The sequence below is a fragment of the Scyliorhinus torazame genome, chromosome 7, assembly GCF_047496885.1.
Source record: "Scyliorhinus torazame isolate Kashiwa2021f chromosome 7, sScyTor2.1, whole genome shotgun sequence".
Lineage (NCBI taxonomy): Eukaryota > Metazoa > Chordata > Chondrichthyes > Carcharhiniformes > Scyliorhinidae > Scyliorhinus > Scyliorhinus torazame.
In genome coordinates this window covers 7,852,077-7,865,634 of record NC_092713.1, presented here as the reverse complement: position 1 = coordinate 7,865,634, position 13,558 = coordinate 7,852,077, and the positions used below count along the sequence as shown (strand labels likewise).

Here is a 13,558-nt window from a genome sequence, read left to right as displayed (position 1 = left end):
CTTGTTGAATGGTGGAACAGGGGTGAGGGGTCGAATGGTCTACTCCTAATCCCATTTCTTCTGTTCTTGTCCCAGCTCATCTAAAGGTGAAGTGCCGATCATGCAGTCAAATGGTTGCAAAATCCCTGACCCAAAGCTGCAGGGCAACAGTTTGAACCAACTTGAAGCCATGAGCCCTAATAATTTTCAGCTGATAATAATCTTTATTATTGTCACAAGTAGGCTTACATTAACACTGCAATGAAGTTACTGTGAAAAGCTCCTAGTCGCCACACTCCGGCCCCTGTTCGGGTACACAGAGGGAGAATTCAGAATGTCCAATTCACCTAACAGCACGTTTTTCGGGACTTGTGGGAGGAAACTGGGGCCCCCGGAGGAAACCCACGCAGACACGGGGAGAACGCGCAGACTCCGCACAGACAGTGACCCAAGCCGGGAATCGAACCTGTTGCTTCACAGCGCCAGGGTCCCAGCTTCGATTCCGGCATGGGTCACAGTCTGTGATGGCCAACTGGCCAAGAAATCTCTTCACTTCCTACTCTCTTGGTGCCCTTTGTATTTTGCTGCTTGTTCTCAAGAATAAAGAAATAGAAACTAATCAAAAGGAGCTTTCACAGGGGTTTAGTTGTTGATTTGAAAATAAAAATTTATATAAAGTTCCCCACCGTCTTTGATCTCCATTTGTTTGTTTATTGAAGGACCAACTGTTTGTTGGGACTGGCTTAGAATGGCCAGACTGGGACTGTGGTCAGCAGAATTTCGGACTTTTCTCTTTTGTTTTTGAAGACTAAGGATGCTCTTTATCCTCTTAGGTTCTAATCAGAGTCCGTGCTTGTGGTATAAATCCGGTTGAAACTTACATGCGTTCCGGAACCTATGCTCGGAAGCCGCCTTTGCCCTGGATACCTGGAAATGATGTCGCAGGAATTGTGGAACAAGTGGGCCAATATGTCAATAAATTTAAGGTAATTTGTTGCATTATGTGACGATCTTAAAATGGTTCTTCCATCCCAAGAATTGTCCCAAAGTTATATTTTATAATAGTTTGTGGCCTGTTTTACATAAATAGATTGTTCTCTTAAAAGCTCTGAACTCGCCATTAACAACAGCTTGCGTTTATATAAAATGAAATGAAATGAAAATCGCTTATTGTCACAAGTAGGCTTCAAATGAAGTTACTGTGAAAAGCCCCTAGTCGCCACATTCCGGCGCCTGTCCGGGGAGGCTGGTACGGGAATTGAATCGTGCTGCTGGCCTGCCTTGGTCTGCTTTCAAAGCCAGCGATTTAGCCCTGTGCTAAACCAGCCCCTGAAAAATAAAACCTTGAACAGATAGGAGGCGGTGTCACAGCGGTAATGTCACTGGACGAATAATCCAGAGGCCCAGGCTAACCCACCATGGTAACTGGTGGAATTTAAATTTCGATCATAAAAGAAAATCTGAATATAAAACTAATCTCAACGACAATCTCTCATTGTATTAAAATGCTATAGATTCTGGAAATCTGAAATAAAAACTGAAAATGCTGGGAAAACTCAGCCGGTCTGGCAGCATCTGTGGAGAGAGGAACAAAGTTAACGCTTTGAGTTTTAGAGAGGGAGAAATGTAATGGAGTTTAAACTGTTCCAAGATAGGGTGGAACAGGTGGAGCGAAATAAAAGATTGGATTGGTGGGAGCGAGGGGAGATTTGACAAAGGTATCATGGGCACAAGACAAAGTGAGTGTTAATGGTACTGTTAAAGACTAAAGAAGGCACCGATAGTGACAGAATATGTTCATCGAAGAACGGGGGGGGGGGGGGGGGGGGGGGGCTGGTGGTGAGGAAAATGTGTGTTTCGTGGTGGCATTATACTGGAGTTGGTGGAAGTGGTGGAGGATGACCCTTTGAACGCAGAGCCTGGTGGGCTGCAAGGTCAGGGCAGGCAGGACCCTATCATGGTTGTAGGAGTGAGGGGAAGTGTGAAGGCAGAGGTGTGGGAAATGGGTCCAAAATGGTTGAACGTCCTTGGTTCAAGAAGAAGGCAGGACATGTCAGAAGCGCCATTTTGGAAGGTAGCTTCATTGGAACAGATGAAACGGAGAAATTAGGAGAATGGGATTGAGTCCTTACGGTAAGCGGTGCTGTAGTCTAAGTAGCTGGGGGAGTTGTTAGGCTTGTAATGAGTATTGGTGGCCAGAAAAGGAGAAAGAGAGGTCAAGGAAGGGCAGTGTCAGAGATGGACCATGTGAAGGTGTGTGAGGGATGGAAATTGGAAGCAAAATTGACTAAATGTTTCCAGGTCCAGACGAGGGCATGAAGTGGCACCGATACAGTCATCGATGTAACGGAAAAAGAGTTGTGGGAGAGGGCCCAAGTACGACTGGAACAAAGAATATTCCACATACCCCACAAAAAGATAATTGGGGCCCATGTGGGTATCCATAGCCGGCATCGGCTGCATAGTGGTTAGCACTGCTGCCTTGAGCTCCAGGGTCCCAGGTTAAATTCTGGCCTTGGGTCACTGTCTGTGTGGAGTCTGCACTTTCTCCCCGTGTCTGCGTGGGTTTCCTCCGGGTGCTCCGGTTTCTTCCCACAGTCCAAAGATGTGCAGGTTAGGTGGATTGGCCGTGTTAAATTGCCTCTTAGTGTCCAAAAGATTAGGTGGGGTTACTGGGTGACGGGGATAGGGTAGAGGTGTGGACTTGGGTAGGGTGCTCTTTCCAAGGGCCGGTGCTGGCTCGATGGGCCGAATGGCCTCCTTCTGCACTGTAACTTCTATGAATCTATGATTTGCAGGAAGTGAGACAAGTTAAAGGAGAAATTGTTGAATAAGAGAGCAAGTTCAGCCAGGCAGAGGAGAGGCACAGTGGATGCGGATTGTTCAGACCTTTATTGAAGAAATAAGTGGAAATCCCTCGGATCATCCCAGTTGAGGATGGAGATGTAGAGGGATTGGACGCCCATGCGGAAGAGGAGGCAGTTAGGGCCAGGATGCTGGAAATTGTTGACATGACGTAGGGAAATCTATCATAAAAGCAAATTACTGCAGATGCTGGAATTTGAAACCAAAAGAGAAAATGCTGGAAAATCTCAGCAAGTCTGGCAGGATCTGTAGGGAGAGAAAAGAGCTAACGTTTCGAGTCCAGATGACCGTTTGTCAAAGCTCTACGGAGTGAAGAGCAGAAAGTTCGGAAGGAGAGAGGTTGGAATGAGTGAGGGGGGCAGAAAAATTAAGACGGCCAATGTACCGTTGACAGTTCTCAATGAAAAGATCAGGGGCAGGTAATTGTCCCCGCGGGGGTGTCCACTTGGAGGCAGAATGTTGGAGGCACATGAAAGGTGCAGTGGAACGGGGGGAGGACTCTTGCCCAAAGAAGTGGGCACGGAGACGAAGGCAACGAAAGAAGAGTTCAACATCATGTCAAGCCCGGAATTCATTGAGGTGGGGACGTAAGGGTACAAAGCTGAGTCCTTTGCTGCGAACAGCACGCTCATCCTCAGAGAGGGCAAGGTCGGAGGGTATGGTGAACACTGGGCAAGGGCAGGGGCTGGGAGAAATGGGGTACGAGGGATTGGGACTGGTGGAGGGCCTGGGATGGGCAGTTGTCTTGGTGAGTTGTTGAAGATTGTGTTCCTTAACATCTGCAAGAAACATCGCTTCTCGGCCTTTTGGCTAAGATCAAGTGTCTGTAGATTGAGCCTTTGGTTCAGATCTGGTATGTCTCTCTTGTGGGGACCATGAATTGGATTCAATTTGAATTAGTTTTTTGGAGCAGGCGAGGAGCTGGATTAGGGGTTCGCCCCTGACCCACACTCTGAGCCCTGGCTTGGTAACTCAGAAAAGGGAAAAAAAAAAACATCTGCAAGAAACAGGAAAAGTTTCTTGTTGAGGCGTCGAATGATGCGAAGGATGAAATGGAACTGGGGGCAGGGACAGCTTTGAGAGAGAGACAAAGGGTCATCTGAACTCGAAACGTTCGCTCTTTTCTCTCCCTTCAGATGCTGCCAGACCTGCTGAGATTTTCCAGCATTTTCTTTTTGATGAGGGAAATCTATCATTGATTGTTGTAAAAATCCATCTGGTTCACTGATGTCGCTTCGGGAAGGAAATCTGTCACCTTTACCCAGTTAGGCCTACATGTGACTCCAGACCTATAACAATGTGGTTGATTTTTAAATGCCCTCTGAAATGGTCCAGCGAGCCACACAGTTCAAGATCAATTAGCAATGGGCAACAAATGCTGGCCTTATCAGTGATTTCCAATGAAAGAATTAAAATTAATTCCAAGATGCTTCACAGGGAACAAAATCAGATAAAACTTCACAGCAAGCAGAATGAAAAGTTATATCAAAAGGTAGATTTTCTTTCAGGAGGAAAGGGAATTCTAGAGAGTGGGCCTTTGCAGCTGTCAGTAATGGAGCAATCAAAATCTAGGATGGTCAACAGACCAGAATTGTAGGAACATGGAGATTTTGAAGGGGTGGGGGACTGGAATTAAGGCATTTTCCCGATTTTCATTGGAATTCCCTGGGGAGTCTGAAAATCAAGGGAGGCCGGTGGATCCCACGTGAATAGGTCGTAAGTAGGTTACCTACCATTTTGGCACGCCCATTTGCAGCGGAGTTCCGACCCCGATGTCTCGCGCCCTGCCTGTCGGGAGGCTGGCTGGAAGCTTCTCCCAGGATTCACATTAACGCAACGCGGAAAGAGAATCGCACCCTAAGTGTTCCCACCAGCGGAGGCTCGCTCCTGGTCTCCTCTGACGTTGGGAGCGGTGCCGAGGTGTGATTACCTTTCCTTTTCCATGCAAAATGATGCATGGAGGAGAGCTTCCGATAGGGATTCTATCGGAATCCTGGTATTGGACGGGTGGCCTGTTACCAAGGTCTGGCGGCTGGCGTCTTCACTGATAAGTAGGGGCATCCTCCCTCCCATCACCAGGGTAATAACGGGCCAACCTCCCCTCACAGCACGCACCCATGAGGGTGACCTGACCCCTCCACCAGAACCCAACAGCCCCCTGCCTGAAAGTTGAAGAGCAATCCAGACAATAGGGTAAATAATCACAGCATTTTCACTTAGCCCTTTCCTAACATCTGCTGCCTCGGACTAATCCACTCTGCAGTGAAAAGAAGGAAGTCAAAGCACTTAGCTGCTTTCGATGAGGTGAGGAGCTGTCAGTGATAGCAGGAGTGTTTATCAACATCAGCATCAAAGCAGGGTAATGGAGATGCATTTAAGCGTGAAGGAAAAGATAGGTCAACAATCCATAAACAGGTATCTCTGAAGCAATAGAACTGTCAGTCATTGGCTAATGCAATGTATTGCTGTGTGAAATTGAATGGAAGATTTACATTTCAAAGGCTGTCAAGGGACTTAAGAACCAACCACATTTGTGTGGGTCTGGAGTCGCATGCAAACCAAACCAGGTAAAGACGTTTGATTTCCCTCTCAAAGGGCGTTGGTAAACCAGATAGATTTAATGACAATCGGATAGTTTCAAGATCATTACTGAGATTAGCATTTTATTCCATATTTATTCATTAATTGAATTTAAATTCCTCCATTGCCCTAATGGGATTTGAACTCAGCTTCAGAGACATTCGTCCAGAGCTACTGGATTACTAATCAATCTTCATGTTGGTTTCTCAATGGCACGTCTGATGCAATACAAAATTAGTTATCCAATGTCTTCCATACAAGTTCAGATTGCCGGATGCTTTTTTATAACATGTTCCTTCAGAATCGTGTATTTTGCATGTTCTGTTGTAATGAAATTTATTACAGTGAATTATAGAGTACAGCTGCATGGGGGGAGTCAGGATTGAATAGAGCCACTTTTTAATCAGGGTAAAAGAACAATGTATAATTGAACCATTTTCTGTCCTTTTCTTTAAATATTACCTCTAAATTCATATTATCTATAGTTATGTCACAAAACCCGCGATAAGGTCGGAAGCAGAGTTGGAGCATTGGGTTTTCTGCAAAGGATCAGATATTGGGAGTCACAAAGCAGGGTTTTTCAGCATCGCCACCGGAGGGAGAGTGTGATTACAGTGTAACAGGTTTACAGAGGGATTTTCCATTTTAACAGAGGAATGTATAGAGGAAAATGGCTGGCGGGTAGTGTGTACAGGCTTGACATTTTTTTAAATGGTATAATGTTTTTGGTGCATTCCATTATCAGCTTTTTAACAGATTTAAAATGAAACTCTTGACAATAAATCTGTCCTTCTTCCTCCGAGAGAGAAAGGGGATCGTGTTTTTACTTGTGGAACCATCACTGGTGGATATGCAGAGTATACAGTCGCTTCAGATGATAACGTCTATCCGTTGCCAGATAATCTTAGCTGCAAGGAGGGATCGGCTATTGGAATTCCTTACTTCACTGCGTATCGAGCGCTCATGCACAAGTAAGATAACTATGAATCTAGAACAATGTAAGAATAGGAAAAGAAGTAGGCCCTCTTCAAGCCCATTCCGTCATTCAACGAGATTATGGTTGATCTTCTAGTTCTTCCCAAATATCCCCTTATCTCGTTTAATTCCCCCCAGTAGCTAAAAATGTGTCAACTTCTGGGGCAAAATTCTCCGGTATCGGCGCGATGTCCGCCGACTGGCGCCCAAAACGGCGCAAATCAGTCGGGCATCGCGCCGCCCCAAAGGTGCGGAATGCTCCGCATCTTTGGGGGCCGAGCCCCAACCTTAAGGGGCTAGGCCCGCGTCGGACGAATTTCCGCCCCGCCAGCTGGCGGAAAAGGCGTTTGGTGCCCCGCCAGCTGGCGCGGAAATGACATCTCCGGGCGGTGCATGCGCGGGTGCGTTAGCGGCCGCTGACGGAATTCCCGCGCATGCGCAGTGGAGGGAGTCTCTTCCGCCTCCGCCACGGTCTCCACCATGGCGGAGGCGGAACGGAAAGAGTGCCCCCACGGCACTGGCCCGCCCGCGGATCGGTGGGCCCCGATCACGAGCCAGGCCACCGTGGGGGCACCCCCCAGGGCCAGCTCGCCCCGCGCCAGGACCCCGGAGCCCGCCCGCGCTGCCTTGTGCTGCCAGTAAGGTAGGTGGTTTAATCTATGCTGGCGGGACAGGCATTTTAGCGGCGGTACTTCGGCCCATCCGGGCCGGAGAATCGCGGGGGTGGCCCGCCAACCGGCACGGCGCGATTCCCGCCCCCGCTGAACATCCGGTGCTGGAGAATTCGGCAACCGGCGGGGGCGGGATTCACGCCAGCCCCCGGCGATTCTCCGACCCGGCGGGGGGTCGGAGAATCTCGCCCCTGATCTGAATATACTCAATGAGTGAACATCCACAGCTCGGAGTTAAAAAATGCCAAAGATCGCAACCCCGTAAGTTGACATTTTCCCTCATTTCGGTCCTAAGTGGACAACCCCATATTCTGAGAGGTAATCCCATGTTCAAGATTCCCCAACCAACGCAATCGTTTTCTCAGTATTTACCCTGTTAAGGTACGCATTTGTTACTGAACTAGTAATCCAGAGACTGAAATCAATGATCTGGGGACCTGGGTTTAATCCCACCAAGGCAGATGGTGAAATTTGAATATCTAATGCCCATGAAACCATTGTCGATTGTTGTAAAAAAAAAAACCCATCTGATTCACTAATGTCCTTTAGAGAAGAAATTCTGCCATCCTTACCCATCTGGTCTACATGTGACTCCGTTCCCACAGCACTGTGTTTGACTCTTAAATGCCCTCTGAAATGGAGAGCGATGAGGAATGGGCAATAAATGGCCCAGCCAATAATGTCTACATTCTGTGAATGAAATTTTAAAAAGCCCCTAAAGAATTCTATTTGTTTCCATGAGATCGCCTTCTGGTTTCTAAATGCAAAGGCATATATTAACTCAATCTCTCTTCAGATGACTATCCCTTTATCCCAGGAATTACTCTTGTGAACCAACCTTTGTTGAATTCTCCCTAGGATTTGTATGTCCTTCCTTAGGTAAAGAGACCATAACTTCACAGTGTTCCAGGTCCGCTCTCGAAATGCCCTATAATTTTCTCAACTAATATATTTTAACATGAGAGATGTCACAGGAGTTGCATTGCCTTTTCTTGTTGGTACGCATTAACACGCAAACGATAGTTGGTCTCAGGTTCATTTACGTCAAATAAACAACATGAAGTGCAGCAATATTTTTTAAAAATAACCTCTACTTTGTCTGGTATTCAACAAAAACAAAGTTAGAAAAAATGGAATGTTACCAGGTTACAAAGCCTGACTTAAGATGGACCGTCAGTCACAGTCGTCCAATCAACATTTCTCAAAGCACCATATGACTTGCTGCTACCATCAAACGTGTCCGCAACTTATGGCTGGTATATCATGGCTTGACTCTTCCTACCCCTTACAGCCATGTAATCTCCTGAGGTAACAGAAGTCAGAGCGCCCAGGGCCAAGAAGAGAAAAAATACCTGTGAATATTCCTCTCCAACTCCTTCCGGTGATGGAAATCAGGCCAGGAGATGATGGTGCACACTGTGTGTTCCAGCAAAGTGAAATGAACTAACAAAGAACTTGACAAGTCACCTGTCAAGGCAAGAAATCCTTTGCAGCGTTAAGAACATGGGAACTGGAGAAGGCCATTCAGCCCCTTGAGCCTGTCTGCCATTCAATTAGATCATGGCTGAACTCCATTTATCTGCCTTGGTTCTGTAATCCTTAGTAGCATTACCCCCCTCCCCCCAAAAAAATCTATCCAGTTTGTTTTGACATTTTTAATTGACCCCCTGGAGCCTCAAATGTTTTGGGGGAGATTTCGAGATTTCCACTATCTTTTAAGTGAAGAAATGCTTCCTGACATTACCCCAGAAGAGCTGAGCTCTCATTGTAAAGCTCTACTCCCTTCTGGATTTGCCCACCAGAGGAAAAAGAGAGAAACTATTTACACTATCATATCCTTTAATTTTCCGAAATACCTCAATTATGTCACCCTTCCGTTTTCTATACTCCAAGGAAGATCGGCCTAATTGCTGCGAATTTCCACACTTGCTGGGTGCCAGTGGGTTTGCCACCCAATTGCCATAGTTTCGACAGAACTCACCGCAGGCATAGTGCAATTGCTGGCACCTGATCAGTGACCAATCAGCAGCATCGGTTCTAAGTGTGGAGGTGGACCAAACGGACAGACACGCCCTCATTGAGGCTCCTTTCTCTTTCAGAGCCCATGTGAAGGCTGGAGAAACTGTTCTTGTTCATGGAGCAAGTGGAGGGGTAAGCAGCATTGATTAAATGCCTAGGAACTTTGCTGTAACTTTTATAACAAATCACTACCAGATGATCTTTTCTTTACTAAATTCCAGCTCTCTGGAATTCTCTCACCAAATCCCATTCCCCTACTATCTGACTCCCTGAATTCCAAACTCCATCCCTTTAATCTCTTCTTCCTCCTTCCCCCTATTGCTCCTTTAAACCTTTGGTACTTCTGAGAGAACGTGCCACCCACTGTACTTCAGAGGCTGTATTCAAATCTTCTCTCTTTCTATGTATACACTTGGTCGAGGAGAGCTTAAAAATGCCCCAGTCCCTACAATTCTTACACTCAAGTGGCAGGCAGTTTAGAATCGCAGAACATTACTGCTCAGAGGAGGCCATTTGCCCCATTGTATCTGTGCTAGCCCTTTGCGATCTATCCCTCTGCAATGCTTTTCGCGCACAGCCCTCCATCTTCCTCTGCTCAAAATCTTTTCCCTTGAAAGACGCAGTAGTCTCTGTCTTGGCAAAGCAGCCCATGCTCGAACCAAATTCCGTGTAAAATGAATATCTGCCGATCCTCTCTCCGTAATTTTTAGTTGCAATTTTCAGTTGTCGACCTTTCATTTCTGACTCCCAAACCAGAAGAAACACTTGTTCTCTCTTCAACCTAATCAAATATCTCCCAGTTGTTAAGAAACTTAATTGCCCTCTGAAATGGCCGAGCCAGACACTCAGTTGTACCAAATAGCTACTCTTGCAATATTCAAGACCACTACCGCCATCTTTTCAAGGGTAATTCAGGATAGCAAGTAAATGGCGGATTTGCTAGTGATGCCCACAACACATGCATGACTTTTTAAGAAAGTGGCATTTCCGCTATCTCCTGTATCTTGTTGAAATTATAGTTCCCCATCCCTGGTATTATGGGCTGGATAGTCCCACCCCGCCCACTGCCAGAACGCCATGGGTGAGCCGCGTACAGTGGACCTCGGGCGGGGTTACGCCGGGCGGACGCGGCCGGAGAATCCCGCCCCAAAATAAATGTTAGAATCATAAGGTGCAAGAGGAGGCCATTCAACCCATCCTGCACATGCTAGCCTTTTGATAGGGCTACCAATCAGTCCGAAAATATTCCATTGCACGTGTTTGTGTTTGGAAACCCTGTGTAATATTGGTGTCATGCTTCTACAAAGTTCCACCTTTGTTACCTTATTTTTTTCTGATAAAAGTGATAAGCTACTTTGTTTAAATTATTAGTAAAATGTCATCGGATTATTAACAGTGCTGCTTTTCCTGTCTCCAATCTGTGTACGGGAAAAAAAATCTTGATTTGAAATCAGAAGTGCAGTCTGGAGGGAAATAGTAATTGCAATTGGATTTCTGAGCTTGCTCGCTGGCAGCAATTGGAGAGCAGAGGTATTGTGTTTGGCTGGAGTGGACCCGCTCATGAAATTGAGAAGCTGCCTCCATGAAAGGTACTGCATAATTACTCCGCTGACTTTCAGGTTGGGATAGCAGCCTGTCAGATTGCCAGGGCCTACGGCCTGAAGGTGCTGGGTACAGCCGGGACTCAGGAAGGACTCAGTCTGGTTCAAAAGAATGGAGCTCACAAGACTTTCAACCACAAGGAGACTGGCTACATTGATAAGATCAAGGTACAGATCCAGCACTTCAAAATCACCATTGGTCATGCATTGATTTATATTTACATTTCCTAAGGCTTTGCGGTTTCAAAGCGCGAAGAGTCAGCAAGCGGGAATAAAGACTGAGTGTTGCTGGCTGTCCTGTCAGTCTTGTTTCTGTCTCCTGGCACTCCAGATCAGAAGGATGGTGTTGTTCACCTCTCTGATCTTGGCCAAAGATTTGAGAGTAATCAACAACTGTGCAAGAATCAAGAACTTGCATTGATATACTCCAGTTCATGATGTCAAGACATCTGAAAATGCTTGCTAGTCAGTGAAGTCACTGTTCTAAAAGAAAAGCGCTGCAGTCAATTTATGCACAACTAGTTTCCACAAGCAGCAATCTGATAAATTGAGTAGGTAATCTGTTTCAATGATGCTGGTTGTGGGATAAATATTGGCCCCAGGACAACAGGTAGAACTCCTCTGCTATTCTTGGAAATAATACCGTGGAATCTTATACACCACTTAAGAGGGAAAATGTGGCTTTGGTTTAATCTGTCATCCAAAATACAACATCTCTGACACTGCAGCAATCCTAACTACAACACTCCCTCAGGACTGCACCTGGAGCATTTCATTTCCTGAACTGGGACTTGAATCCTGACTCGGAAGCAAGAGTGTTAGCCCCTGAGCCACAGCTGATAGAGAGACGTTTCACTCGGTGTCAATGGGAACCTTAAAGAATGATTTGGATAGGCAGCTTTTAAGGGGCATTGAGGTGTACAGAGATATTAATAGCTCAATCTGTTTGGATTTTCGTCAGATAAGGTAGGAAGGAAGTTAAAGTCGGGATGTTTGGCAGGGGTTAGAAACCGTAGCAGGACAGGTTGTTCCAGTTGGAATGCCAATTGGATTAAAAACCTTTCTTTCATGCATCAAGTTGTCTGGGTCTGGACTGCATTGCCTGAGAGGCAGGTTCAATAGAGTTATTCCAGAGGGCATTTGGTGGTGTAAGGCTTCCTCCTATTTGTTTCCTGTTTTATTCCCTTTCTTTTATTTTGCTATTACCATTTTGATCCATGGATGAGTCATGGACCTGTGACTTTAATGCAGCCTGTATCTTTAAGGCAAAGAAGTACCCTGTACACGGATTCCAGAAGGCAGTGCTGTTTTAGACTGACATCAGTGATGACTCGCTTTGATGAACTTGACTGGTGGCCAATGAGTTGGCTCAAATCATAGAATGTACAGTGCAGAAGGAGGCCATTCGGCCCATCGACTCTACACCGGCCCTTGAAAGAGCACCCTAAAATGTCTGCACCCTGCCATTGGCCAGTGATGATTGGTTCTGGTCCCACCAACATGTTTCTCAGAGTCACAAGGGTGGTTTTCTCGTTTCACTTTCGATTCTATAGGCTGGATGGAGGAATCTAATCAACTCACTCCAGGAATGTCCAGTTAATTCTCACCAAAAGGCCACTGTGAGGATCTAATAACCCTCTCTCTGTAGAAGTGGCTACGCAAGCAGAATCCAGAATCTGATAAGTCTCCCTGTCTCCAGAAATGGATGATGTAAGCAGAGACCAGAATCTGACAAGTCTCTCTCCAGAACAGGCCGGTCTGAATCTCTCCTAGAAAAGCTATGAGTAAAATATTGCTAACTCCAAGGAAGATCATCATGGGCTGTAGGCCGGAGACTTTAAACCACACTCATAACTGCACTGAAGAACTCAGCATCTGTAGCAAGATCTCTTATCGTTTGTCCTGAATCCTTATTATTTCTCACCCTTTTCCTTACCCTCTGTGTTTGTCTGTTTTGTGTGTGTGGTTAGAGGGTGGAGTAGGTCAGTTGTTAAAGGACATTTAACCAACTGTATTCACAGCATATTTCATCTTTATTCCAGTTATAAATAAACAGTAATTGTGCTTCAACTGATAAACCTGATGACTTAAATTGTTGGATAGTCAAGGGCCAAAGATTTTGGGTATTTTTATCAGAATTATTGGTTAATTCAGTTGAGTTGTGACTCCGGGATGAGTGGGTCTGGAATTGACCGTGCACCAGCGTGGCGTAAGGAAGGTAATTTAAATAAAAATAATGTGCAGGGGTATGAGGAACAAACAGGAGAATGGCACTAAGGGCAGCATCTTCTCAAAAATAAGCAGAGTGGCACAGCGAGCGGTAACAGCAGCAAGGAAACCACTATCCTGAGAGGCAGCTGTCCCCGCCGTATTGTTCGACATTTGGCTAAAGAAATTGAAGGGGCAGGTCCCATGACATCACGCTGGCAGAGAGGGCATTCATACAGGAAATTAAAAATAGAAACCTCCCATCCCCAACCGAACAGCCTCCCCAACAATCTTCCCCCACCCACCCCGGAACCGACCCCACAACACTTCCCCAACAACAATCCCCCCCCTCGCACTCCGTCAACAACCCTGAGGCCCACATGGAACCCTCTCCCCCCTGACCACAGAACACTCAGCACCTACCCACTCAACACCATCCAGCAGGACCCCCCTCCCCACCCCTCCTGAGTCATAATCATTTACAAGAATGTTGCCTGGGCTTGGGAATTGCAACTATGAGGAGTGATTGGATAGATGAGGGTTAGTTTTCTTAGAACCGAGGAGTGTTAAGGACCCCGCTGATGCTACACACGAGGGTATTTCAAAACCCAAAAGGGTAACTGGAACGCAATTCGTAAGTGCGCATTTTAAAAAATTTGG

General features: G+C 46.2%; 1 protein-coding gene and 1 pseudogene across 1 annotated transcript in view; both read left to right on the top strand.

The window, feature by feature from the left end:
* cryz (crystallin, zeta (quinone reductase)) overlaps positions 1-13,558 on the top strand; it is a 57,974-nt gene that overhangs the window by 34,859 nt on the left and 9,557 nt on the right. The window contains exons 3-6 of the mRNA XM_072510297.1: positions 813-965; positions 6,232-6,395; positions 9,170-9,221; positions 10,709-10,858. Of these exons, the coding sequence (XP_072366398.1) occupies positions 813-965; positions 6,232-6,395; positions 9,170-9,221; positions 10,709-10,858 (519 nt within the window). The remainder of the gene's footprint in view (positions 1-812; positions 966-6,231; positions 6,396-9,169; positions 9,222-10,708; positions 10,859-13,558) is intronic.
* On the top strand, positions 3,635-3,835 carry LOC140427567 (U2 spliceosomal RNA; annotated as a pseudogene).